Source organism: Falco punctatus (assembly GCF_963210335.1).
Source record: "Falco punctatus genome assembly, chromosome: 6".
NCBI classification, from domain to species: Eukaryota; Metazoa; Chordata; class Aves; order Falconiformes; family Falconidae; genus Falco; species Falco punctatus.
In genome coordinates, this window is record NC_137585.1 from 3859263 (window position 1) to 3885826 (window position 26564).

Below are 26564 nucleotides of genomic sequence, written 5' to 3' on the forward strand. Positions count from 1 at the left end.
CTCTACTGACAGTCTTGAGGTGTAGACAGCAGCTTCTCTTTCCTTGCCTAAGCCATCCAGCAACAGAGGGTCATAAACCAGGATTAAGACTTTAAAAGCCTGAGCGTTGTACTTGGTTCTGCCAACACAGCATAAACATCAACTACACGCCTCCCCCTGTGTTTAACGCATGTCTGTGAAAACAATGGTTCCAGCAGGCAGTGCTGCAGTGTGCAGCGTAAGGACAGGCACTCAGGAGGAGGCTGGCCATAAATTAGTGTGACCCAGGACACAGACTGCTCCGAGAGTCTGTGCTCACAAGCTGCAGTCTGCTCCAATTTACACCAACTGAATACAGAACTTGTGCTGACTGCTCTGCACCCCTCCGCTGAACAGTGATGGGGCTTCTGAATTCCCTGCTAACACTGCTGCCAGAGACACCCTCTGCAAACCATTCCTGTGTTGGCACAGGTGAGCAAACACCCAGACCACACCGTAAAAAGGCAAACAGATGCCATACGACACCTGCAAGTTAGCCCAGTAGTAAGTAGAAAGTGAGGGGCTACACTGCAGTCAGGAAAAAGAAACAATAATGGAAAAAGTCACCCAACAAAACTCTTTTGCCCCTCCTGGCAGGACTTGTTTCACACTAGATTTCCGCTCAAGTCACCAAATGTTGTCCACGCTGACCTCAATACCCAAAGCATCTTAAAGGCAGGGGAAGCTGCCTCGTGACAAGCAGAAACACAGCATACTACAGTCAGACTGTGTATGAGGAACAGCGCGAGAAGCCCTGACCCCTGCCCGTTTTGTTTAATTTGACCTGGGGGAGGTGGGGGGTGGAAATCCATTTCTAATCTCCTCATGTCTTTTTCTTGCAGCTTTGACCTTCCTCCTTTGAAACACCTGGCCTGATCTTCTAGTGACTGATGGTTTTCCTCTCTGACTAAGCAGCTGTTCTAACCAAACTCAGTGAGCAAGGGAGATGTGCCCGAGTTAGGATGCTACACCGCACGGAAGGGAAAGTTTAAGTTCCTGTTGCTCTGAGGCTGGGAGAGCGCCCAAAAGACAGTGGCTACAGAGCACAGGTCAGACTGAAGCAGGCCAGGGGGGACACACAACACTCTGCCAGGATTTCCCCGAAAGAAATACAAACTGCAAAAAGAAAACATGAAACAAGCCAGCTCCTTCCAGTTACGGCACATTCCTTCTGAACACAGCTGGGTTCAGGGGTGCCTGTCCATAAGCAGCTTGCCTCGAAGTGTTAGTTATGTCAGCTACAAACCATAATTAGGCTCCAGAGCAAACAGAGGCACTATCTTGGGTCACCTCAACAAGGCATCAGCTCTGCAGCTTATGTTTGACTGGCAGAAAACACACCTATGTTCCAAAATTAAATGTTAACTGCTTCTGGTCACATCTTTCCTCCCCAGCTCATTGAAAAGGGCAGTCAAACTGTCCCTTTCAGTAGTCCCCAAACACAAATACTCTCCTTGCACATGAACAGGCAACACCAAACGCTCCACCGATCCCATCCCTGGATTACTTGAGTCGAGACAACAAGGGTGGGCATGGGGGAAAATAATGGGATTTCCTACAGGAACTACAGATTTGTCAAGCACCGGACAGTTCTCTAATCCATGACATTGCATTAGCTTGTCCGCATAATATACATGAGCTCTGCTTTATACACGTTCTTCCGATAATTCCAGTTGCAAGCCGTCACCATCCCTTGTGCACCTGGGTTTCATACGCTTCTTCACCGCGACAGATGTACAGCCAAACCCCAGCCCTTAAATCACAGCTCTCCCCGTCTCGTCAGGCTTGCCAAGCCCCACGCGACTGAGCACCGCAGCGCCGCGCAGCAGCGGGCGGCACGGGACGGCTGTACCTTGCACGGCGTTTTTTCACTCTGCGCTCGTGGTCGGCCTCTTCGTAGTAGAGCTCGTTGTGGCTGGAGTCCCTCCGACGGGCCGCGGCGGCAATCATGGCACGGGACTGCCCCGACGCGTTATTACCTGGGCCTTGGAGAGGCGAGGAAGGGCAAAAAGGAATGAGAAAGGCAGCGTGAGAAAGGCACAGGACTGGGGCTGGGACAGACTAGCACCCCACAGCACCCGTCCAAAGTGCTCTGTGGCTCCAGCCTTCCCAGCTGAAGCTATAAACCCTTCCCCGTCCTCAGGAGCTCTGGCAGAAACCCTGCTGGGCAGCACGGGCTTGGAGAGGGGACTTTGGCACGTGGACAAGGAAAGTTAGTTGGGATGAAGGACCTCACGCAACATACACAAAGGCAGAGGTGAAGCGCACATGCCAAGGATGCAACTTACCACCCATTATGTATGTTTTCAGTTTGAAGGCAAGGGCAGCTGGAACACACCACATTTCAGCAACAAGACAGTGTGAGAGCACAAGAAGTGAGGAGTTGGAAAGAGGAGAAAGACAAACACAAAAACATCATGAGACGTGAAGATGAATGAACGAAAGCCAAACTCGACGGTTACGTGCAGGGAGTAAAAACAGGATGCAGAGGCAGCAGGGTCACCTTTAGACAAAGCATAAGGTTTTTCAGAAGGACAGATGCTGCCAGAGCAGCAGTCCTGCGGTAGGGTCAGCTGGGGTCTCTATGTGTAGTAGTTTCTCATGGCATTCTGATCAGCACCTGCCATTACAGCTTCTGTTGCTGCTAACAGTTCCCACATAGCTACAGAAGCAGAGAAGCTGCAACCTACTCCGTAACACCCTAGTCAAGTGAAAGAGCTGTCTACTACAAGACCTTAATTAGCGACCTTAAAATACGTAGTAGCTTCTGCAGCTCCCTCATGAAGCTCTCGCTGTTTGGGCAGAGAGAAAAAAAATTGTCCCACAAGAGCCTACCAACCCTTCTGTCTAGATAGAGGATAGAGATGGGTCTACGCAGAGGGAAGAAGAGAGAAGTCCTGGACTACCTCCAAACCGCCAAGAGGTGCTTTTCTGAGTAACTGCCCTGAAAGCCCACACTCTCAACTGGCAGTGGTTAAGGGCAATCAATTGCACAGACATGCTAAAAGTTGTTCTGCTCATGCAAGGGCAACTTTTAAAATTTTTCCTAAAAAGCATAAACCAGATTCTAAGACAGAAGTCTGAAGCTCAGCAGTGGGAAAGACAAGCATTCACACAGCTTCTTCAGAGTCTAAACACTTCAGACTTTGTTTGACAGCCCTGAAACAGAGGATATGACTTAAGGGAGATACTAGCTCCCACATTTGGGTTAGAACTATAATTTGCCTCGTTAACTATGCCTGGCAATGAAAATCTTGGTTTTGAAGGTGAGCCTCCCCACTCTGTGTAAAAGAGATTACAGCAAAATGTTCTTCCTTCCTGGCTGCTCCAGTATCAAACACAAAAGCTGCCAACAAATTAGGTTGCCTTAATAGCATTACTGTCTTTTCACATGGCGGGTGTAAGAGACTGTCAGGATGCCAGGGTGAGCTGCGGCCAGAACTACTCTCTGCTTTGTAAAATGGATGGGAATCTTATTAAGGACATGCCTCTAAGCCTGAGATTTCCACGTTTGCAAAGGCAGCGGCATTGCACAAGGAACAGCCCAGGCAACCGGTGCTGCCCCAGAAGGGAAGGCACAAATTTTCAGGTGCTGGCAGGCTCACGAGCTTGACACTTGGAAAGGCCTGCCAGCCACATCTACAGCTTGCTTCTGGCTCCTTCTCTTCCCAAGTCTTGCGAGCTAGCAGCTCCTAAGCTACTAATGCTACCAGACCAGCAATTTTTCCTCCAAGCTTGGGAGTCCCAACACCCCAGCAGGCGCTGCAGGAACAGAGCCCCTGCCAGCTCCTGAAGGGATGCTGCAGCGCTGCAGAAGCCAAGCCAGGCAGTAACCAGAACGGCGCGTCCTGCTGCCAGCCTGGCGGGCTCTTGGGTTTGAACGGTGTGCAGGCGCTGTGGGACCAGCAAGCCCTTTCCTCACACCAAGCCTCACTGAGAGTGAGCAGCTGGAATGAAAGATTTCCCTCTAGAAAAGCGCAGCGCAAGCCTGCTCCCCCTTCCAACTCAACTCGTTCTCTCCCACCTGAGCGCTTCTTCCCTCCAGGCAGCAGGGGACACACGATGGACACAGCCTGCCCCTCACCCTCCCCCCTCGCATCAGGATGGGGACGTTCCACTGTAAGGATCTAAACCCCCAGCTAATTTTACAGACTCGGGAGTGCTGCATCAGGTTTGGGGAAACATTTAGAACCAGGTTTTTGAAACTTCTGAAGTCACCAAAAATGAAGAAAAGAACCCCACACACACATAAGGTGCTGCAACTTTGCTGAAGGCAAAACAGTCCTGTCTCATGGCTTTCCCTGTGACAGATACTCTTCCTATTTTGATCTCCACGCCCTGCACGCTGAGCCACCTTGCCCAGCTAAGTCCCTTCTGTCCCTTCTCCCTTCCAGCTCTCAAAGCCTTTCAGTACTAATGAATTCACGGTCAGACGTGCCTTACCACATTTTGGTCAGAAAACTTCAGTTGTCCTTCACCATAAGCACTTCCCCACACAACTTCAGCTCCTCCATCAAAGGAACGCGCACTTTTATAAAGGCTGCGATGGCTGGGCACACCCTGGTTATCAAGCCCAGCTTCCACTGATAGGGCTTAAGAGTGTCAAATGATTAAGTCCAGTTTTCACTGCTTTGAGTGTCCACAGGGATCCACCCCTCCGTTCTCCCCCGGGCCTATTTAAAACCCAAAAGTTTGAAACAGGTTTACAGAATGGCAAAGCTCAAGGGGGATAGTTATCCGCCCCTGAATTTCTAAGAGCTGCTTAGCATCACTATGCCTTGGGAGCATGGCCACGCATAGCTAACGTAGTGCCAGGGCTGCGGGCTGACAAGCACCGCTTCCACCGGCAACTGCTGCCTGCACACTTAATTCTTCCCCCTGCTATCAACCTCCTTCATTTTCCTGAAGGTTGCCTGTGGAAGCAGCGCTATAAACGACTGGGGAACTGCTGCAGGTTCAAAGTTGTGTTTATTGTACTATCACAACCAAGGAGATGGCCCAAGGGTGACAAAAAGCAGAGGCTGCCTAAAACCAGCAGTGGTGCTGAAAAGCGCTTGTCAGGCCATGTAATAATTAAGCCTGACCCAAAACTTGGCCATTTCACCCAGCAAAGACAAAAAACTTATTGTGGGCTAAACACATCTGTAAAGTCATCTGGAACTGGCAAACTCAGCACTGTTCGGAAGATTTCCAGCAAGAGACAAGCATCTGGCAAAGCAAAAAGGTGAGAATGTGTGCATAACAAAGCATAAAGCCAACCCAGCCCTTCCCCATCCCACCCAGTCTCAGAGACTACATTTCACCTCACCTACCATCAACATTGTAGACTTTCAGGCCAGCCATGTGCTTGGCTGCGCGGGATTTGGAGGCTGTTAACAAGGCTGGGTTGTAGACTGTGAAATCTTTGTAGTAATTTTCCAGAACCACCAGTGCAGCTCGCTGGATGCTAGGAAAAAAAAAATAGAGAAATACCAAGACACCCCCCCACCCCAATGCAACAAGTTATTTTTTTTCCTTAAAAGAAAAAAAAAAAAAAAAAAAGAAAGAAAGATGAAAATAGCCACATTGTTTGGAACAGCACAGCCACACAGACAGAGTTGTGCAATGTGCAGACTATTAATTACTCTCTCTAGGACCTGAAATTTCATTTGAGATGCAAGATAAAGGTCTCTGCCCTCAACAGGAGGATGACAGAAAAATCCCTAAAAAGGGCAGCACGAACTGAAGCACCAGGCTGCCTGTGGTACGGGAAAACACCGAAGAGAGCCCAGCCCGCCCAGCAGTACCATAGCTGTGATGCAGAGACCTTGCCGGGGCTGAAGATCAGAGCACCACGCTGGTTTTGCTGTAGCTGGCCAGTGAGATGGAGGGACCAGCTCAGGATGGATGCTTTTCCCTTTGAGTCATTACCAGCCACACCTCGCAGCTCCTCAGATCTCTCCATCCCAGCACAGACAAGAGCCCAATCTCTTCAGCTTTCACAGCAAGATAAAATCGCTGCCTGAGGAGTATGGCTGCCAGAGAAGGGATTACCTTAGTATTGCTTGTTAAATTCCAGGCAGCAGGGACAGGATAAGGAGCAGTGACACTCCCTCCGTCCCTTTGAAGGGATGCCCCCACATAAAATGATGACGGAAAGGCTCAACCCAGAGGTATCTTCCTCTGCAATCATTTTGACAACAGAGCGAGAGATGTCTGGAGGCCCTGCTACCAACAAACACAACTACCTCAAAACAAGCCAGAGCTATGGCACTTAAAGATGCCAGCACACATGCCGGATCTAGGACACAGCGCTCTCCCTGTTGCTCTGGCTCCATGCCCCAGTGTGGCATTTGGCTGGCAGTAGCGTTCTCAGCAAATCACCAAGATCACCAATTCAGCCAGCCGGAGTTTGCCAAGAACCCACACTTAATTTCATTTTGAACCCACAAAAATTATAAGGGAACTGCCAACACATTTGTTGCCAGTTAATTGTAAAGTTCACACTTACCAACAAAGCCTCTCCTAAGGAAAGCAACCAAGTATTCTCACACATGTTACAACATAGGAAGAAAACATTACAAGGATGGTAACGTGGGAAAATAAGACATCAACAAATTAAGACCTAAATTCAGTTCTCAGCACTACCACCAATTCGACACATGCTCCCAGAGGAGCAATTTAAATTTTCCTGTGCCTTGCGCTAATGTTAAACTTCTGCATTCCACCCCAGTAATTTAAACACACACAGACACCCGCTGCCATCCTCGTTCTCCAGCCGCCCTACTCCCACAGTGAACAAAGCATAGATACCGGCCCATTCGCGAGATTTTGAGAAAGAACAAACCCAGACTTGTTCACCACGTACCTTCATCAGTCAGTGGTATGGTACAGTGCCACATATTTGATTAGCTGTATAACTTTAAGATGAAAAATTTAGATTTTGAAGCAAATTCCACCTTAAGGACTGTTTCATGGGGTCTTTTGCATCCAGATAGAGCATCTCAAAGAAGCTTTACCTTTCAGGTGCTGGTCCTTCCTATTTCCTCCGATTTGTTAAAAGCAACTCCACTTAAGCATTCAGCTACTGATATATAATAAAAAGGCACTATTTAATCAAGGAACTAGTTTTCCTTTAATGAAGTAGTACAGACCCACCCACTGCCACACACACATAGGCGCTGACATAGAACAAGTGGAAGTCAGTTTACTTCTCCCTGCCAAACTTCTGACGTCTACTGTGAATTTGCTGCAGCTTAAACCCAAAATTTCATAAAAGAAGTCATGCGGCAGCAGCAGCACACATTCCCCCTTCTGACTGCATTGAAACATAACCGAGTTTTGCCATGTCCGCTTCCCAGGAAGATAAAACTCCATAGAGTTTCATCTCAAAATGCAATGTTTGGAAAACTAGGACCAACTGAAAACAAGAAGGTAAAAATGAACAGAGTTTAATACACTGCATTCATTTCAGACAGCGTTGGGACTTCCATCCCAGCAGTGGGAAATGTTTGGGAGGTGCTCCACTGACCAACTAGGACAAAACACAATGCGTCACAGGGCAGAACAATCTATTTTAATACATAGACCACTTCCCTGGACACCACAGAGAGCAGTATCATCAGGATGCCTGCTCTGCCCACCTACCATCCCTTCCATCCCCTCAGTAAATAACCTACCCTACCAATTCATTGGCACATGCACCCAGATTCCAAACACAATAAAGCTTTTACACTGCAATAAACAACCATCATTGCCCTGAAAATTAAAGCCCAGCGATTTTTTGCTGATGCAAATCCAGCACAGGCTCAGTCCCACATATGAGATAACCCAATCACACAGAGGGTCTTGCTCTCTAGGGAGAGAATTGTAATTAAACATCAGTTTCCTAAATTTCTGCCAGCCCACTTCTGCTTCCCATGTAGCGCATCCGAAGCACGGCAGGTTAGGAAGACAGCGGTACTGCACCTCCTCTACAATTTCTCCTTCAAAGAAAAATTAAAGAGAAGATGCTGCAGACAAGAAAATTAGAAGGGTCGTAATAATTAGCAAGAGCGAGGAGAAGGCTGAATCAGAGCCTTCTGGGCTGCGTTGCTCAACCTCCTCACCCACATCAAGGGGAAGCCTCACCCTGCACAGCGCAGGACAGCCAGACCTGCCCCACGCAGGAGCTGCAAAGCAGCAAGAACCCCCCCAGACAGGCACAGCCATCCCAAACAGCAAGGGACCCACCACGCTTGTGCAACACCACGTGCAAGGAGGAGCATAACCGCAAGCAAATAAGCATCCAGAACAGCACTGAGGAGCGAGTAAGAGCAAAGCAAAATGCTAAGCCTGCTGTCTCCCGACAGAAATTCAGGTTTTTTGGAACTTTCCACTGCGGGGCAGACCCTGGGCTGCTGTGCCAGGCAGGGGAAGCGGCTGCAGCAAGGCTGCTGCCCAGCCACTCGCCAGCTCCGACAGCAGCGGGAGCCGCAGCCCTCGCGCAGCCCTCGCGCAGCCTGCATCCTTGCTGCAGCGTCTCGGGAGGGGCTCAGCACCGCTCGGTCACCACATTCATTTCACTCTGCGCTTCAGCAATCTGAGGCTTCCCTCGCCTTTACGGCTGGAAAAGAATGGGGAAGGGCAGGAAGAAAATGAACAGAAAGTTTCAATATTTAATTGCCTGTTTAGAGAAGGTCAGAGTGAGGATCCTCCTCACGTCCTACGGGGAGGATCTGGCAGCCCAGTGTATTTCAGGCGTTGTAACAAACTACCAGAATACAGAAAAGCCTATCAGGGCACAAACCGTCGCATTTTCGTGCAACAGTTGAGACTCAAAACCTATGACATGAGAAAAAGCCTCTCACAAAGGCCAGCGGCCTACTGGAAAGCCAGTGTTCCTTCTGCACAGGATCAGTAAGGCTCTACATTCTGCTGCTTTGCATTTTTGTGTAGCCAGTTTCTTTTCTTCTTTTTCAATTATTATTAGTACCCTGAAGAAGGCCAAGTCACAGCATGCTGCCAAGAGGGAAAGCAAACAAACAGACCCAACAGAAGCGCAGGGTACCTCAGTGGCATTTGGCAGCAGAGAAACGCAGAGTCCTCTACAAACAGTAATGAATTAACTTTTACAGGGCACCCAAGGAAGTGGAGGAGGGGACTACGTGACACAAAGGCAGCAGCAACTATGGCCAATTTTTTTCTCTCCAAAGGTTAAGTCAGGAGCAGTTCTGCCTGAATTCTTGCTGCTACGTGGGGTTTTGATAGCTGAGGTCTTGCATTACTCTGTAACTCACAGGCCATTTTTGCTTTGCATTGCCTTCCGTGACATATCTACACCAATGCTGAAATTAGCGTTTTTAGAGGATTTCCAGCAAAACAAGACAGTGCTATACTGAAGCAAAGCACAAGAAGTCCGTTCATATAACCAACATACTGGTTTTGGGCCCTGCCCGTTTCTAAAAAAAGGGGTTTCAGTCTTCTGAAGCAGTGGGAAAAGGTTAGTGACCAAGAAAATAAAGCCAAAGAAAAAAAAAAAGATTGAAGCCACACCTCTACACCCAAAGTTGCCATTGGACACGCTGCCGTCAAACCCAGCAGGCTGCAGCCACCGTCATTCACATGGTTTAAGCAGTTTCATGCTTTCCTGCTAAGCTAGAAACGTAGCCTGTCATGGTACTGTACCACCCATCAGCTAGACACTGCTAATCATCGAAGGCAGGAGTGCCTCATGCTTTTGCAACAGGTATAAACACACATCCAGAAAGAGCTGAGCTGTTTGCTACCCGAGCATCAACTTCCTTACCTTGCCATGGATGCAAATCCTGCAGCATCAGAGTTTAGGGTGAGTCACACACCTAAAATCCACAGGGATAGTCAGAGAGGCCTGATCACTGCTGTGCTAACTGAGGGCTGAGGGTAAGGGAAGCCTGGGGTTATTTAATCAAATGGTTCCCAACACAGACTCCTCTCCTCCAAACAACATTTTTTTTTTAATGTTCCCCAAAACAGACACAGCATCAAAACAAGCCAAGGTCTCTGGGCACACAAAATACATGCCACAGCCAGTTGGCAATCTTTGGCACCTCAAAGAGAAGCTGAGCAAGGATTGCACAAAGCAGCTTCCACACCGAGTTGGCTTTGCCTTACCAGCTGTCTCCAGCCTACAACTGCACCAAGCTTATCTACTGCGAGAGATGCTGAGGTCTCCTGGAGTGCAGAGCTGCTCATTCACAGCATTTCTCACTCTCTAGCAGTGCTGTCAGTTCACACCCAACAGGCTCAGGAAACTCCTGTGCCTCCCCAGAAGCATCCTACAATCACATCTCCCTCCCAGAAAACCCCTTTTCACATCCTCTTTTTGCTAGGCACAGAGCTAGGGCTCGAGTTCCAGGTCCACCACCCTTGACTGCTCTTCCAAAGCAAACTCACTAGGACCAAAGCCTTGGAAATAAAACTGTAAGTAGACAATTGAAATTAAAATGTTTCCCACACCAAGCTCCCTGCTGAAGACTGTACAGAAGGTAACACCATCCTCTGCACAGACTTGCTACCTTGCTCTGCCTACCATAGCTAGGGGTGAGGCCAGCGCAGGCTGCCCCGACAGATGCTCCCCAGGCAGCACTGCCATGCCAGGGGCTGTCTCCTGTGAGCTGGCAGAGCACAAGGGACACGGTACGTGCTGTCCTTCCCACGCAGCACCTTGGAGCAAGGCTCCTGAGAGGACTGAGGTCACACAGCAGCACTTCACAGCGCTGGCAGTAGTGCTGATGCTTTAGCTAGTTTTGTCCTCTCCAGTAAAGAGCTGGAGTCAGATCTCAGCAGAGATGCCCAGACAAGGAACTCCTTCGGCAGCTGGGGCCAAACAAGCAGAGCAGAAAGAAAGACGCCTTTTGATGATCGTAACTACAATAGCATTTCAGTTTGGTAGAGTCAAGAGAACAAGACCACAGCCCCTAGGAACAGGAAAACCACATTTTCTTGTCAGACAACCACAACTGAAGTCTCCACTTGGTTAAGGCAGGCAAGCACAATCCTCACCCTCCCTGGAACCAACAGGCACCGGGCGACCGGGACTCGACGAGTTTGTTTTAGATACCCAACTTCTGGCATTTGTTCAGGCAGGGAAGAGAATTTGCAAGGTCAAGGCTTTGTTGGGGAAGGGAAAGAAACCTCAGCGTATTAACAGGTCGTCACTGTGATGGCAGGACGGCTGCTGCCCCAAGGAAGCAAACATCCATCCATCAATGCTGCGATTTATACGGAGCCCAAACACACACACACACAAGGGTTTGTCCCACAGTTTTGCGGCAACCCCATCTGTTCTCTCCTCTCCTAGCCCTTAAAAAACAAAACAAAACATGAATTTAAGTGTGTCCCAACCAATTCCCAACACCAAACAACTGTCACGTGAGTGTTGTGAGTTTAAGGGGAGCACCAGCCCTTTTTCTAGATGCAGATCTCCCCTTGCAGGTCTCTAGCTGCAGGTCTCCCTTGGACCCCTACACGGTCCAAGACGGACATGGTCTTCACCAAGCCTCATGATTTGCAAGACAAAAACCAGAATCAATACACCAGCTGGGCAATACAGTAGTACACTGCTGATGCCGAAGGGATTTCGACATACAGATTTCCTGAATGAGAGGGGGAGCACAGGATTCATCTTCAGGTTGGGATTTTTTGTTTGTTTTCCTCAAGACCAATGTAGCCAAAACCCTCCAGTATGCACAAAAGAGAAAAGGACCCCTGCCAGTCTACTAGTAATGTTGCGGTTACGTTTGAATCTTTTTTTATTCGGAAAAGAAGCTTTGAGTATGGAAAGAGGAGCTTTTAAAAGACAGGATTTTACAGGAAAGTATGACCAAACTTGGGGGTGGGGTGGAGGTGGCGAATTCACTCCTTTATGTCATACGACCCAAACAAGCTACTTAAGTGTCCCTGAAGAACCCTCTAAAAGTACTCCCAGGCCAGTACTGAGATGTTGCTACAGAAGTACAGAGTGCTAAGTTTTAGCAAGCAGCTACAAAACCCCTGTAAACCCACAGGTATGCTTCCATTGCAATCCTCCTTCCGGAAAACCTTCCAGCCTGATACTTCAGGAAGTTAACCAGTCTTCAGGGTACCAGCACATGGGCTGAATGTTTTTCCCAGTCACCTTTATTGGCAGAACTTCAAATTTCAAGGAATGCTTTCTCAACAGCCTCACTGCCGTCACTTCCAACAGCTGAAGGTGGCAGCTAGTACAATTAACCAGCACAAAACCACAAGACACTAGTGGTAATACATAGTGAGGAAGAAGAGAAGGAGAGTGCAATCCTCTCAGTCAAAGAGTGGTCCAAAAGGTCCAATAATACGATTTACCAGGAAGACAGTCACTGTGTTGAGGTCAGATGCTGTGACAGCACCACAGCTCTCTCCCTCATTAATACAGTGAGCATCTCATGGCATACAGTGCCAAGGGAGGCAAAGATCATAAGGACACTTGTTACCCCCGACATGAATATTCAACAGACAGAAAATGAAGAAATGAGCTGTAAAATCCTAGCGTGAATTTTAGAAACCATGGAGGTCCTGGATCACCAGAAGAGCTTCCTATGGGAGGCAGGGGACTCTCTTCACAAGAAAGGAAAAACTTAAGCCCTTAGTAAGCCTAAGCTTCTTCCCAGATTCCCTGTATGCCATTCTAGGATCCCTTACTGCAATGGGTCAGCCTAGGTAACCAGAAAGGCTGTCCTCCAGCCCCCCCACAGAACAGCAAAGGGGAGTTTGTTAGCACGCGGCAAGGGTGCGTTGCCCCGATTACCTCAGCCCATCCGTCCGGACGGGTACGTGAGCACACAACAAGAGCAGCTTCAGGGGCAGCATCTGAAAGAGCAGCTTGTGAAAGCCTGAGCACGTGGCGTGACAAACCTCCCCCAGAAGGCTGAGGAAGGCAGCTGCCAGCAGAGCAGGCTCCATAGCAAACCACTCGCATCCTCCTACACCAAGACTGCTTCTCCAAGAGGAACAGTGTGTGTGGGTGGGTGTTTTCAAGCACTTACTCACCGTGCTGATACCTAGCAGAACCACTAAATCCAAACGGTATAGCTCACGGATTAGCCAGTGGACAACAGCAGCTTTCAGGCACTAACAGCTTGGGCTGAATTTCAACCAGTTCCTCAGACACCAATAACCACATGCAGATGCCCCAGCAGCTCTCCAACTAGAGACATCCACTTGACTTTGATCATACATAAACACATTCAAACAGGCAAAGGTGCTACCTTCTCATCCAGCAGGGCGCGAGCCCTCGCTACCAGCACCTCACTGCCTCAGGCTCTGCCGCAACGCTGAGAAGAGAGAGATGAGAGCAAAGGAGCTGCCCGTACCCAGCCACGTACCTGCTGTGTCCCAGACACCCAGAGTGAACCAAACCAACCCCTGGCCAGACATCCACACCACAAGCCCAACCCAGCACCCTCAGGAGCCAGTAGTAGCTGAATTGGATCTGGAAAGCAGTTGTAGCTGGTGGATCCAGTAGCTGCTCAGAACTGGGTTTGCCAAGCGCACTGCCAGCGCACCAAGCTGTCTGCCTCCACGCCATGATTTTGCAAAGTGGTGGGGTATCCTCAAAGGAGCTAATGAAAATATTAACTTGCTTATTCAGGATTAAAAAAAAAAACCACCCCCAAAACCAAACAAGAAACTACCATCTGCTCACGCTGGGGCAAAACCAAAGCAGGGTTTCCTTAATCTATTGAGCAAATCGGCAGGTTGGGAAGGAGGGCAGTGAGAGAAGAGCACAAAAGGGGACAACTTAAGTTAAAAGATGATGGGAGGAAGCTGCTGCTGAGCTGTCCCCATGGACCTGCACAGCATGGCACACACGCCAGACACAGATGCCAACAGAGCAGGGGCAAGGTGGCTTCTGCGGGCACCTATGGGTGTTGCACCCAGCTGCCAGCAGCCCAAGTGGCATCACTTATCTGCACCCAGCTCAACACAGACCCATGACCAGTTTGAGAGAGTCAGGGATGCTGCTGAAGTCAATCTTACAGTCAACACCTCCACAGCTGAGCAGACTACTGAGGCCAACAAGCCCCGTGGAAGCAGACCTGCATGGTTCAAGATAATAACTTAGAGTCCGCTCTCACAGCTGGAGATAGGACTCTACACCAAGCCCCCAGCAATAAGCTGCCACCCATGTGGTACATACACTGTGTCTGGCTCTGCACCTTAAGGGACATGGCCTGGGGCGTAAGACCTGTCCCTTATGCTCAGGCCACAGCTGGTCCCCATAGGCTTGCTGTGCATGTAAGCAAGGACTTGAGGCTCTCCTTTCCCCAGGCTCAGCAGAGGAGCACACTTTTGCCAAGAGCCATGCACCACCAAGGAGGACTGCAGGCAGACTGCACCAACGCATGTGCGCAACCTGTCTCCTCATGCAGGCAGTGGCAGCAGCACTGCTTCCAATGCAACCACCACCACCACCACGAGAAGATACTGTCCTGCCTCTTTCTCCCTGCCCCAACGCACCTTTCTTCTGCCACCACAAGCTTTTGTAACCCTTAAGCACCAGAAGGGCAATTACAAATGCTGCAGAAATGGAGCTGGGCTAGATAATCCAGGAAGACCAACATAACACACAAACTATAAAGCTACACAGATCACAGAGATACAAATTACCAGGTCCACCATTCAGATCCCTGTGCAACCGGACAAGATTTCTTTGGGAGGGGCGAGGAAGGATCAGACTGTTGACAGGATATTTTTTTTTGCAGCAGCATTAGTTTTAAGAAGTGATGTGAAACTATGAGCAAACATTATGTAATTGAGGGGTGCACTGAGTATTTATGAGGAAGGCTTAACTGCTTTCAAAAGTTTCTACACACTTGAGGTTGTATTTAGGATTTAAGGAGTTTCAAACAAGTCAGTGGGGACAGGACGACACCAAGGCGTGCTTTACTTTCTGAACACAGCAGCCAGGAGCAAGACCAGGAGCTTACCCTGCACGCAAGAGTGAAACAAGCACTCAGCGCAGAGACATAAGGGATGAAATACCAGTCTCCCCCAAATCCTGAGCTACGGGGTGCCCATTAGCCTCCAGCTCAAGCTATTGCCCCACTCAAGCACTCAGGAACATCATAGCAGCTGGCAATGTATGGCACCCTGGATTACCACTTCCACTCCCTGGGAGTAGCATAACCCACAACAGCGACGCATTTCCTCTTCCCAACATACATGTATGCTATGCCTCTGGTTAGTCTGAGCCTCAAAATAAAATAAAATATATGCAGGAACTGGCAGGTATGGCAAGAAGTTTATAAGAGCCTACATTTTCAAAAGATAATTTAAAACCTGACCACGCATCAAATAAGGCCAGAGTCTTTAGACAAGAAATTATTGAAGTTAAATTAATAGTTATGAAGTAACTAAGTGTGGGGTGGCAGTTTTTATTGTTGTTGCTGTTTGTTGGGGGGGTTGTTGGTTTTTTGGTTTGGGGGTTTTTTTTGGGTTTTTTTGGGGGTGGGGGTGGGGGTGCGGCGGAGGAGATAAATTGGTTGGTTTTTTTAAAGTGAAAGCTAAGAAATGCAACTTTAATTCCAAGGAAACAACAGAAAGCGTTCAAAGCTTCTACTGCCAGCAAACTTCAGTGCTGCAATAGGACTTTCCATTTAGATGCAGCTGCCATGAAACATCAGTATTCAGCTCCTGTTCCGACAGCAGCCTGGTAGGGTGCTCTCTCAGGAAAGAGGACCACCTCCTACTTGACCCCCAGCAGGGGACGAGATTAACGCAGCCAGACTTTGAATGACGTTTGCCATTTGAGTCAATACAGCAGCTTTTAACTTCTTCTAGGATTTCTTTCACAATGCTTCAGCGCGTGATTTCCCTGCAAGCCTACAGGGACAGGCCTGAAGAAGCAACATCTGAAGAAGCAACATCGATGCTACCAGACCTCTGCACATAGAGGAGTTAACAGCTCTCTTGAACTACAGCCCAGCCCCCCCTGCAAGCATCCCTCCACCACGGGGCATCCCCCAACCAGCCTCACCCCAGCAAGCTTTGCACAAGCAAGAGCTACCTCATTTTATAGCTAGCACCCCTATGAACAGCGCTGGGCCGTAGTGATATGGTCCACAGCTAAGCGTCAAAAATCCAGCCCCAACCAGGATGCAGATGACCCTCTGTGAGGACTCGGAGAGCACACGCCAGCGTCAGCAGCCCCCAAGCCACAGCTAAGGTCCTTACGGTGGACCAGGGGCTGTTCTGCTGTCAGCTGGGGAATAGCTCTCCCCAAACCATCAGCTGAGGTCCCCACTTGACCTGAACTGCACATGGGGAATTTAAGCACAGAGGTTCATTTATGGGGACTAAGTGCTGAAGGAGGAATTAAGTCATAAACACCATCACCGCCCTCAGTTTTGTGAGAAAAATAATTTTCTTTAACTACCATCCAGCTCCCTATTAACTCCTCCTTATTCCAGTAGGGTAGGGTCAGAAATCAGCTTCCAGTTTTCTTGGACATTAGTTGGTTGTGCTGTACAAGAACTGTAAATTCAGTTTCTTGCACTTTTAACCAAAAGTGAACTTCCTCCATTCCCCCAAAGGGCACACAGCTAACTCCTTCACAGAATATTTGTATTTCATCATTCACCACAAGAAATGGATGTCAAAAGTTGAGGGGGTGGATTTTTTTTTTTTTCAGCATTTGAAGATAAAAGTATTTCATGGCCACAGAATTTGTTCAGCAGCTTAGGGAGACCATCTGTCTCTGTGGGTGGTACACACAGGCGCTTTGGAGGGCACTGACTGCAGGGGTAAAGAAATTACATGACAAACCCCTTAAGTACAGGGTAGGCTGAAGCACATGCTGTTCCTGTACTTCTGGGCAGTGTCGATTTTGAAAGATGAGCCAACAAGAAGGGAAATCCCTGCAGATGAAACCAATGGCATTTCCTCCTCGCCATGTCTTTCAAAAGGACAAAGCCCAGCAGCTCCTCATCAGGGACCAAGTAATACCGTACTAGCCAGGGAGATTAATAATTGACAGTGGGCCCTTCAATTACAAGTAGGTTTGTAAACTTTTAAAGTATTAACCATTCAAAAAATGTGAGACTGCTCCAGGGTACAACCACCACCCTGCACCACTCACCAATGCTGCCTGGTGCAACTGCAGGAGCACAATGTAACTGGTACCTGGGTTGTGACCTAGTGCACCCAGCTCCACGCTCCTCCCGGTGAAAAGGAGGAGAGCGGTGGTGTGTGCACAAAGGGGCACTGGGGCTGATCAAAGCCCAGGGTGAAACAAGGGAGGAGAGTGGGGTAGAAAGATGACCATGGGCACTGCAGTTCCTTGAGCTCTGTCACCTGTATCAAAACAAAGAGCAGCTCTGTGTGTACAGCCATAACATAACACCTTCTGCAAAGCATAAGCAGAAAGGCAAGAGGCCGGGAAAACATGCTGCTTTCAGAAAAGCAAAGAACGCCCAGGCTTTACCACATCAGAAACTCCCAGAGGAGTCGTGCATGCAGTCAGATACTGACAGTCCATCCTGGACTTTCCCCTCCCCTTTCACAAGAGGCACCTGGCACTCCTGGAGCCTGCTGTTCACCACCGTCACAAACATACATCCTCTTGATGAGGTGTCACTCTGACCCAAGGAAGAAGTCCTCGCTGAACTCTGCTGACAATGCACCTCATGCACCAGCAGCCAGACCTTCGTAAAACAGAACAAGGCACCATTCCCATAACTCACCCAGAGCATCAAAGGAGACTACTCCCTACTTGGCAAGGAACGGCACACATTTTTTTTTTTCAGAGGCTACTGGAAAATTCCCTTCTGCAATTCCATGGATACTCTCATGGCAAGAGCAATCAGGTGAACTGCCCCCTGCAGCACCATCCTCCTAGAGGACAGGCAGCAGACACAGGCAGGAGCAGGAAAGGTATAGCCTGTGACTAAGAATGACTAAGAATGTGGTTGGAAGTCTTTTCCCATTAAGTCATTACTAGTTCAGCCCCAAGTCAGCCCTTCCTTCCCTGCTTTATGGCTACTCCACAGCATGGGGTGTTTGAAGGGTGCTAGTGCTCCACTGCCCATGGACGCAGCTGCGGACAGAGTTCTGCAAGCTCAGGAATGGGAGCATGGAGAAGCAGCCCAGCTGCAGAGATGATGAACTGCAAAACGGTGGCTGTAAACACCCACTTAGGTGAAGTGCTGGAAGTCACTGGCTTGAAGGTCACAAGTCTGACACCTTTCAGTGATAAAAGACACTGTTCTGGAGCAGACACTCAGTTTCTTCAGGAGCTTCACACTTGCAGATGTAATTAGCACCCACTTAGCTGGCTATCCCAGAACTTCTTGGGAGGACTGACTATTCAGCCTGGTGCTCATCAGGCTTGGTGATGGGTGGGACACACAAATGCTCATCAGGGTGCCTTGTACAGATTTCAGGACAGAGAAGATGCATTCAGGAACACAGTTAATTTGATACAGGCTGGAGACTCTAGTGACAGGGCTGCTCTGCAAAGTCACTAGTCTGTGGAACATGCTGTCCTAGGAAGCTCCTGTGATCAAGGCAGCAGGACAGTTAATAAGATGCTTTGCCACAGAACAAGGTAAAAAAACCTCATCAGCTCAATCCCTTTCATCACAGTGTTTCTGACTACGGAGATGGTGAGGGTTGAAGAAGCTCCAAGGAGAAAGGAGGGTCAGTGCAATTCCCCTGGTCCCCAGGAACACAGACCAAGCGAACCGCACACAGGGTAGAGGAAGAGCCCAGGAGCCCAGAGTGCTCCCAGCTGGGTTTAGCTGGGCAGGTACAGCATTGCACGAGCATGCACCAATGCTCGTTCTGCAGTCCCACTTCTGACAGCCCGACTGGAAACAGAAATAGCTCACAAGAACATGGGATCAGTCACACTACGAATGACCGATGCAATTAGACACACATTATGAAATTCCTCCACCAGAAAACAGCAATATTTCAGCAGCTCTTGCCTCAGGCAAGAGATCCAGCTGCCTATACACATGGTTAAGCTGATACATTTCACCATGCTAGCAACAGAAACAAAGGTGTCTATATGCCACGGAAGCTTTCCTTTTGAGGGGCAGGGAGATTTTAGGACAGCGTAACAGAGAGCAGTGTTGATAAGAATTCCAGGCAAGAGCGCTCTGCACAGTTCCAATGGTGACCAGGTGTTCTTCATTAGAAAAATTTCACCCTTGATAAGGGGAGGCACATTTGAGCAACAACTCTTTGTTGCAAGATCAGATGCGTGAGGCTTACAAACACAGGCTGGAGTATGAAGCAGCTTATTCCCGCTCCTTAGCCCTCCATGTACTCCCTCGCTAGGGAACACAGGCCCAGTGCCACCAAGGGACACAGACAAGAGAGCGCTCATCAGTTTAGATCCATAAACAGACAGCCCAGAAATCAGTTTTATAAGCAACAGGTTCAACAGATAGAAGACTGCCAACCCAAAGCAGCTGGGACAAAAGCAGCATCAGTTTCTACCGTGCAATTCTGTTTCAGCTCTGGTTTGTATCGAAGGCAAGGGCTCAGTGCCACCTAGGCAAGAGCTGCTCTGCTGCCTCCTGCTCAGCTGGGAGGCAGGCCAAATGTTTTCCTCTTCCACAAAACATAAATGCATCTACTTTGTCTTGTGAGCAAGTGCAAGCCATGCGATTTCTCAGTAGGGTTATCAATAGTTCCTGCAGGGAAGGTCCAGGCTCTTCAGAGACAGGTACCTGTTCCGAGGAAGCAGCTGCTCCCTTCCCAGATTTGTAAACCACAGTTCAACGAACATCCATCCAAATGCAGATGGGCAACACAGGTACAGGCAACATACGGGCAATGCTCTAACAGACTTTTTCCATACAGAGCTGCTATTTGAGTACTAAACTTCTCTTGATTAGACGGGCAGAGAACATCAGCCAGCTCACAGCCATCCGCACTCCGATTCCAAAGGTATATGGAGGCCTTCCCAGCCAGCTGGTTCACAAAGGAAAGCCCTGAAACTCTCAGTGCTTCATACAACCTGATGCATGATGAACTATCGTGGCCCTGCTCCTCATATTCCTACCACAAGGATGAGCAAAGGGGAGGAGAAAGACCCATTCTCAGACTTCTAACCTCAGAAAACCAGGACTGTACTGCAGCCCAGCATTCAGGCTACGTGTAAGATCAGTAATTACCACACGTGTTTGAAGCCATTCATTTTCTTGAGCTGTTTAGACTAGCAAAGCTCTAGGGTGGGGAAAGAGTATTTACTGGAGAGGAAGGGAATATGTTTAGCACCCGAACTACAGAAAAGGAGGGTTTTCTCCAACAAGATCCTTCCTACTCAGCTTGAGCCATCCAGAAGGTACTGTACTGTAGGTGACAGGTGCCATCGGTGTCCCTGCCTGTAGGGACAAACCAAAGCCTCAGCTGCAAACCCAAGCTTCAGCTCACATAACTATAAGCCTTGCAACTGAAGAGTTATCTACTGTCGCTCTCCCCCACCTTTGTTTCCCTTTCTTGTTGCTTTCAAAAGTGTTGCCAGCATTCCCACCCAACCTCCCGCATTTTCGCAGGCTTGACCTTTCTTGCAGCTACTCTGTTCCCTGCTCTTTACCCATTCATACCACCATAAAGCATTCTCCTCCCGTGGCAACCCTTCCTTCCAGGAGCAGCAGAGCAGTCAGTGAGCTGAGACTTGGCACCACATCCACTGGGACTCCAATTTAATTTTTACCTCCCCCCCAAGCTCCTGAATCAATGCCAAAGGAGCGCTCGTTTTGGCAGTCAAGTCTCCCAGAAGGAAGGTTACAGCCAAAATGCTGGGGGTGGGACCACGCCAGCCTATTAATAGGTTGATTATAGTATGAATTTGGGGAACTACTCCCAAATATGCTTACCCTCCTGGACCGAGGGCCCTCAGGGGTGGAGTGGAATACCTAACTCAGCACTTTGAGCTTCTTTACTGTGTCTGGAGCCAGGGAGGGTGGAAAATCCTGTCCGTACCCTGCCTGGCAAAAACATGGTTTTCCAGAAGGGTGGCTGAGCTATTGTTTTCTTCCCTTCTCCCCCAGAAAGCCTGTTTCCCTCATACTTACACGGCAGCTCCTTCCACCTCATCAGAAAAGACCTTGAATTTGAAAGCTTCCACCTTGGATTAAAAAGGTTGATATCAACAATTTTCCTGTGGAAAATCCAGAGCTACTCCAAGAAGCAACACTGAACAAGGTAAGATGTGTCAAGAGCCTTCTTGACACCAGCTCCTCCAGAGCACACTGGACCGTTGAGGAGGACAGACTCCTTGGGCAGCCAGGGAGCAAATCGGTCAAGACATTTCAGAGCACGAAGATGACAAAAAGCTGGACTGACCAGCAAGGTTTTGATTTCAGGAGGCAGGCAGATTGCTATACCCGTGAAAGCATGCTTCCTCCTTCCAGGTGGCAGCCCACAACCTAAAGGCCCCTTTAAAAGCGCTGGGGTGAGGCAAGCTTGTAAGGTGGCAAGTAGAGAGCCCAAAGGCAGCAATGAGTAGCATATGCATACCTTACCCTAGCTACAAGCACCTCTGCAGCACACCCACAGGCTGCTTCTCCAGCCTCCTTGAATAATCCACTGTCCTTGCATGTCTCCGCATTTTCCCATCAGCAGACCTCCCGCTCCAGCCCCAGCAAGAAAGCCAACCAGAGGCAGAAGGCAGCCCCTTGCAACTCTGACTGGCATTTCACCACCAAGCAAGTCAAGACTTTGACGGCAGCTTCATTAAATTATGCTGCAAAGATGTTCAGAAGTTCCCAAATTTCTTATGTTTTACATCAATACCACACAATCCTAAGCCTTGAGAAGTTGAAGGAGATGCCACCTGCACTCACTTCTCAGTGTTTGTCACATTGGAACAGCACTCTGGATCAAGACCAGCAGCTCTCACCATTTATGCACCAGTGACTCTCCCTGTTGCTTGCAGCGAGCGAGGGGGAGAGAATGAACTCTCCCTTAGATGGGAGACACTTGGCCACTGACCAAACTTGCAGAGTTTTACCTTTACATTAGTAAAGATGGAAAGACACACAGGCTTCAAAACACACATTATACTAATCTGCCAGAAACTAAAGAAAAAGCAACACTAGTTTACCGTCATTAGACATGTTTGACGAGACTCTCCTGTAACACAAGACACTGAAGCATCTACATGCCGCATGGTTTGGATTCAATATGCCAAACAAAATTGCAATCAGCTTGCCAACAAACGAGAAGTTACTAATTTTCATACATCTCAGATTTCACCCTGGTTTTACAACTTTCTGCTGCCCTTGCATCACCCAAGGCACTTCAAAACCCTGCTGCAGAAGGAGAACTGGAGAGAATGCTGTTTCTAACAAATGCTATTAAATATATAGGCTTTGATTTTAGAGCAAATTCTTTGCCTCCACTGGCAAGATTAGTACATGGTTAATGCCAGGCATGCAGACTTTGGCAGGTATAGGATCTTAATTCCCCAAACACAAACCTATGAACTACCACCAAGCAAGCAGCAAACTCTCTCAAACCAAACCTGCACAGCATGTGTATATACAGGTATATACATACATGTGCTGAACTTTCTGTGCAGAATTCACTTACGAGAGAACTGCCCTGGCACACCTCGAGGCACAAAGCTGTGGCACAGGGGAACTCTTTGGTAGTCTTTCCATCTCCCTAGTTTTAAAGGCTATGCTGGATCTGTCACCACAGAAGAATTTCTAAGTTTAAAAAAAAAAGAAAATAAATTGGTTTCACAAGGAAACCAACAGAGATTAGCTCTTTTTTTTTTTTTTTTTAAACCCTGAAGGTGACTCCACATTAGGTCCATGGGAACACTTCCATTACAGAAGAGGGGCTCTCCTTCACATTTTACAGAGAAGGAAAATACAGCAGAGTCCAGATCTAGTTCACCCAAAAGGCCATGAGTTCTTCCATTAAACCATAAACAACATCCAGGAATCAACTCCCAGATTTGAGCTTCACCCACTAAATCTGCTTCAAAGCAATTCCATTGCTAAGCTAATGGCTGCAGGAGACTGTTCCTACATCCACTTAAACCAGCAGACACTAATCTCTCCATCTGCAACAGATATGCATGCCATAGGGGTCTGGACAGGATAAGCAGAACAGATGTTTAAGTGCACATATGGTCTGGGGAGTCATCTTCAGAGCTCAGCTACCAGCTTCACAGGGCACAGGAACTAAAGATTTCTAGAGAGCTTCACAGGGCACATACTAAGGAGACAGACACCTGCTGCTTCTTGTACCTTTGCTGAGGAAAGCATTAACCCCAGCAGGAAGGTGGAAGCAGGCAGGCACGTTGTCATACCTATGGATATTGCACTGCTCCCAAACACTCCCAGATACATCTGACCCAGCAAACTGATCCATACCTATGGCAAAAAAAAGCACATCAAGCTACAAAACCAAACTAGAGGCAGCATAGCACTGCCAAAAAAAACCACCACCCAAAAGCACCTACATGTGCCTCAGTACTCATTAAAAATATTATTCCTAAATGCCTGAAGTGCTGGGAGATTTTAGCTGCACCAAGGCAACTGCTTCAGCAGGACAAAATGCAATTTCCCTCAAGCCAACACAAAACTGTAGAAAAACGCTGATCTTGGAAACAAGGAAAGACCCCCCCGTCACTGGAATCAGCCTTCAGATCCCAGTGTATGCCCGGGTCAGCCCTTCAAGGCAGCCCCAGCCTGTGTCAGCAGCAGGCTTCAGAGCACCAACACCTGAACGAGCATTTCCACCGGCTGCAAAAGGTGTAGGCAGGCTCCAAATGACGCTGCTCAATGCGACCCAAGGAACATCCTCATCCACGTTCCTCGCACAACTCTTGGCTGCACAGGGCAACGAGGGCAAACAGACGTTTTCAACAACAAATTAGGTTGCTGAATGCTTTCTCACACCGGGCACTTGCTCCTTCCCCCAGCCCCTGCCACACGGACTGGCCTGCTGCGAGGTGCTCCGCGTGGCCCAAAGGGCTGCTCTCAACGTGGCACCCGGCCCGCACAGCCAAAGAGCACAAGCCAGACATGGCTACGCAAGGAAGCCTCTCCCCTCCTCTCCAGCAAGGAGACAGGGCAAGAAGCCTAGAAAAAGATCTTAAAGACCTCACCAGGCTTAGCCCAATGACCAAGTGAAAGCTGTGCCATCAGCTCTTTTCACTTACAGAAACGCACCGGACCCTCTGAAGCAGGGCCAACCTCTCCCGCACTCACAGAGATGGAGAGATTCAGTTTGGTAACTTTGGAGAGACTCTAGGACACCCCTGGGGGAAGAATCAGAAACCAGCAACATCACACGTACAAAAGCAGTTGACGGTTTGTGGCACAGCATAGCCACACTTCTCTACGCTGCTGGTCTTCAAGGGCTTGGACCTACCTCAGGTGCCCCAAGCTGTAGTATCGCGACTCTCCATCCGTTGACCGAACTACCTTGACAGTGAACATGGGCTGCAGCTGCCGTAGCTCCAGCAGCACAATGGCCAGGTAGTGAATGAAGAGCAGAGCATCCACCAGAGACACCGCATACTGCACTATTCCTTGGTAGTTGGTGTCCTTCGAGTCCAAGATGCGCACGCCATAAAAGAGCCAGTAGGAAAACACAAACAGGAATATGAGGACCAACAGAAGGGCCCGAAACACAAACACCCTTGGTATGTCTGCCTTGGGCTGGCGGAAAAACAGAGCCCAGGTCCCAATCAGAAGAATGAGGAGTTTAAACGCCACAGAGATGAACAGTCCCTCACAGACAGTACCACACGGCTCCAGATCATCCCGCCACAGGATCTGGGGTAACAGAATGAAGGCAATGGGGGTAAGGAAGACAAGGAGTCCGAGAACAGCTGCCACTGTTAAGCCCAAGTAACGTCTGCAGTCCAACCCAACGCTGTCCTCCAGATCCTTACTGATCCGGGCAATGTCCTCCTGGGAAATACTGTGCTCAGAGGTGCCTGTGATTGCTGTCGTGGTCTCACCCCAGTTGTCATCCTGAGGGAGGAAGAGATAAAAATAATATTGAAACAATCAGATTATTCCTTCCAGGTCTTCTATTTTTATTGCTCAGAAAAAGACTGCTACAACAGACTTAAGTCCCAGAAAAAAAATGTAGCAAAACCCACACCTGCAATATACTGGATAGTCAACCCTGAAAATTAGCACAAGTTTGGAAACAATAGCAACTTGTTCAAACCAGTGACTAGAAACATTAGGTGTTAAAACCCTGTAACTGTAGAGCGGGCAGCTCAGCTTGCTATGCCACTCGCTGTACCCCAGAGGTTCCTCTTCCAGCACACTTAACGAGTAATATCACGTAACTCCTGGAAACTGCAGTAATCATCAGTTCCCATGTGCAGGGCGAGCACTAGCGCTCTTCCAGCCTACATACTCTGCAGCGCAAGTGCACCACAGAAGCACCTGGAAGGGAAATTCTCATTTGAGTGTTTCAAGCCAGTTATTGTTGTTACACAATCAAAAACATGTTCACACATTATTTTGCCATCTGTAACAGAAGCAACCACACTTCCAGCAAATTCCTCCACTTTGTTTTCTTTTATTCTCCTCTCCAGTAGCCCTGCCCTCAATACCTGACATTCTAATAAAAATTTAGTTAAGGCAATAAATCACAGGTGGTCACACAGGATATTTTCAGGTATGGGGCTTTAAGTTTAGAGGATCTTAAGACTGCCAAGTAGCTCTGGTCCAGGACGTTGTCAGAAGCCACTCAGCCACAAAGAAGCTTACCTGAAATACAGTCACCATATAGTCAAGCTTCAGGCTACATTATGTTTTCTGAAAGTCTTATTTCTTCCCTAGCTAATATCAGAGGACTTCTGCAAGCTAGCTCTCCCATCCCGCGATGTCTCCAATCGCTCCTTCCTGGAGCTGGCATGGCCAAAGGGTTACACTGACATGTATGGATTTGACTCACAGCTGCTGCTGGAGTGACTCATGCACATGAAGACTCCTGATGCTTCCCACAAACACACACTGAAGGGCGGCAATGCATGCGCTTCATTGCTTGGCACCCAACTCCTTTGTAGCTGCAACTCGCATTCAGGAGCACACGTTTTGCTCTTCTTCCTATCCTCCCGAGTGTATCTCCCTGCAGCCCGCGCCATTAAAAGGATTTACACCTTCTGCCAGACTTCTGCAGCTACACGTGCTGATCAAAGCATTTTGTTTTAAAGAAACAGGCATCATTTTAGTCCTTTATTCACTTCTTTAGAAGTTACAGGGAATAGTCTTCAAGAATCTTTGGGAAAGGAGCAGACAGGCAGGATGACTACTTTGAACAACTCCAGGGGTATAAATTCTAATGCACTCCAAGACATGAATACCTCCTATGCCTAGAGCAGTAGGGTTGTGAGACAGACCAACCACAAACAGTCAGCATCTTGAATTAATATGAGGGGGTTTTGAGTCACTTCTCACCAAAACAGAGGCCCCAGAAGAGATATCTGCATTGTAGCATGTCAAGAAAAGCAGCATAATCCTATCCCATTTTCCTCTTTTTCAATGTCTCCGGTAAAGCATCTAAGCATTTCAACTATTTTATGTTTATGCATT

General features: G+C 48.5%; 1 protein-coding gene across 1 annotated transcript in view; it reads right to left on the reverse strand.

The window, feature by feature from the left end:
* VANGL1 (VANGL planar cell polarity protein 1) overlaps nt 1–26564 on the reverse strand; it is a 46701-nt gene that overhangs the window by 8136 nt on the left and 12001 nt on the right. The window contains exons 4-6 of the mRNA XM_080392537.1: nt 24379–24986; nt 5331–5464; nt 1871–2003 (exon numbers count right to left, since the gene is read on the reverse strand). Of these exons, the coding sequence (XP_080248663.1) occupies nt 1871–2003; nt 5331–5464; nt 24379–24986 (875 nt within the window). The remainder of the gene's footprint in view (nt 1–1870; nt 2004–5330; nt 5465–24378; nt 24987–26564) is intronic.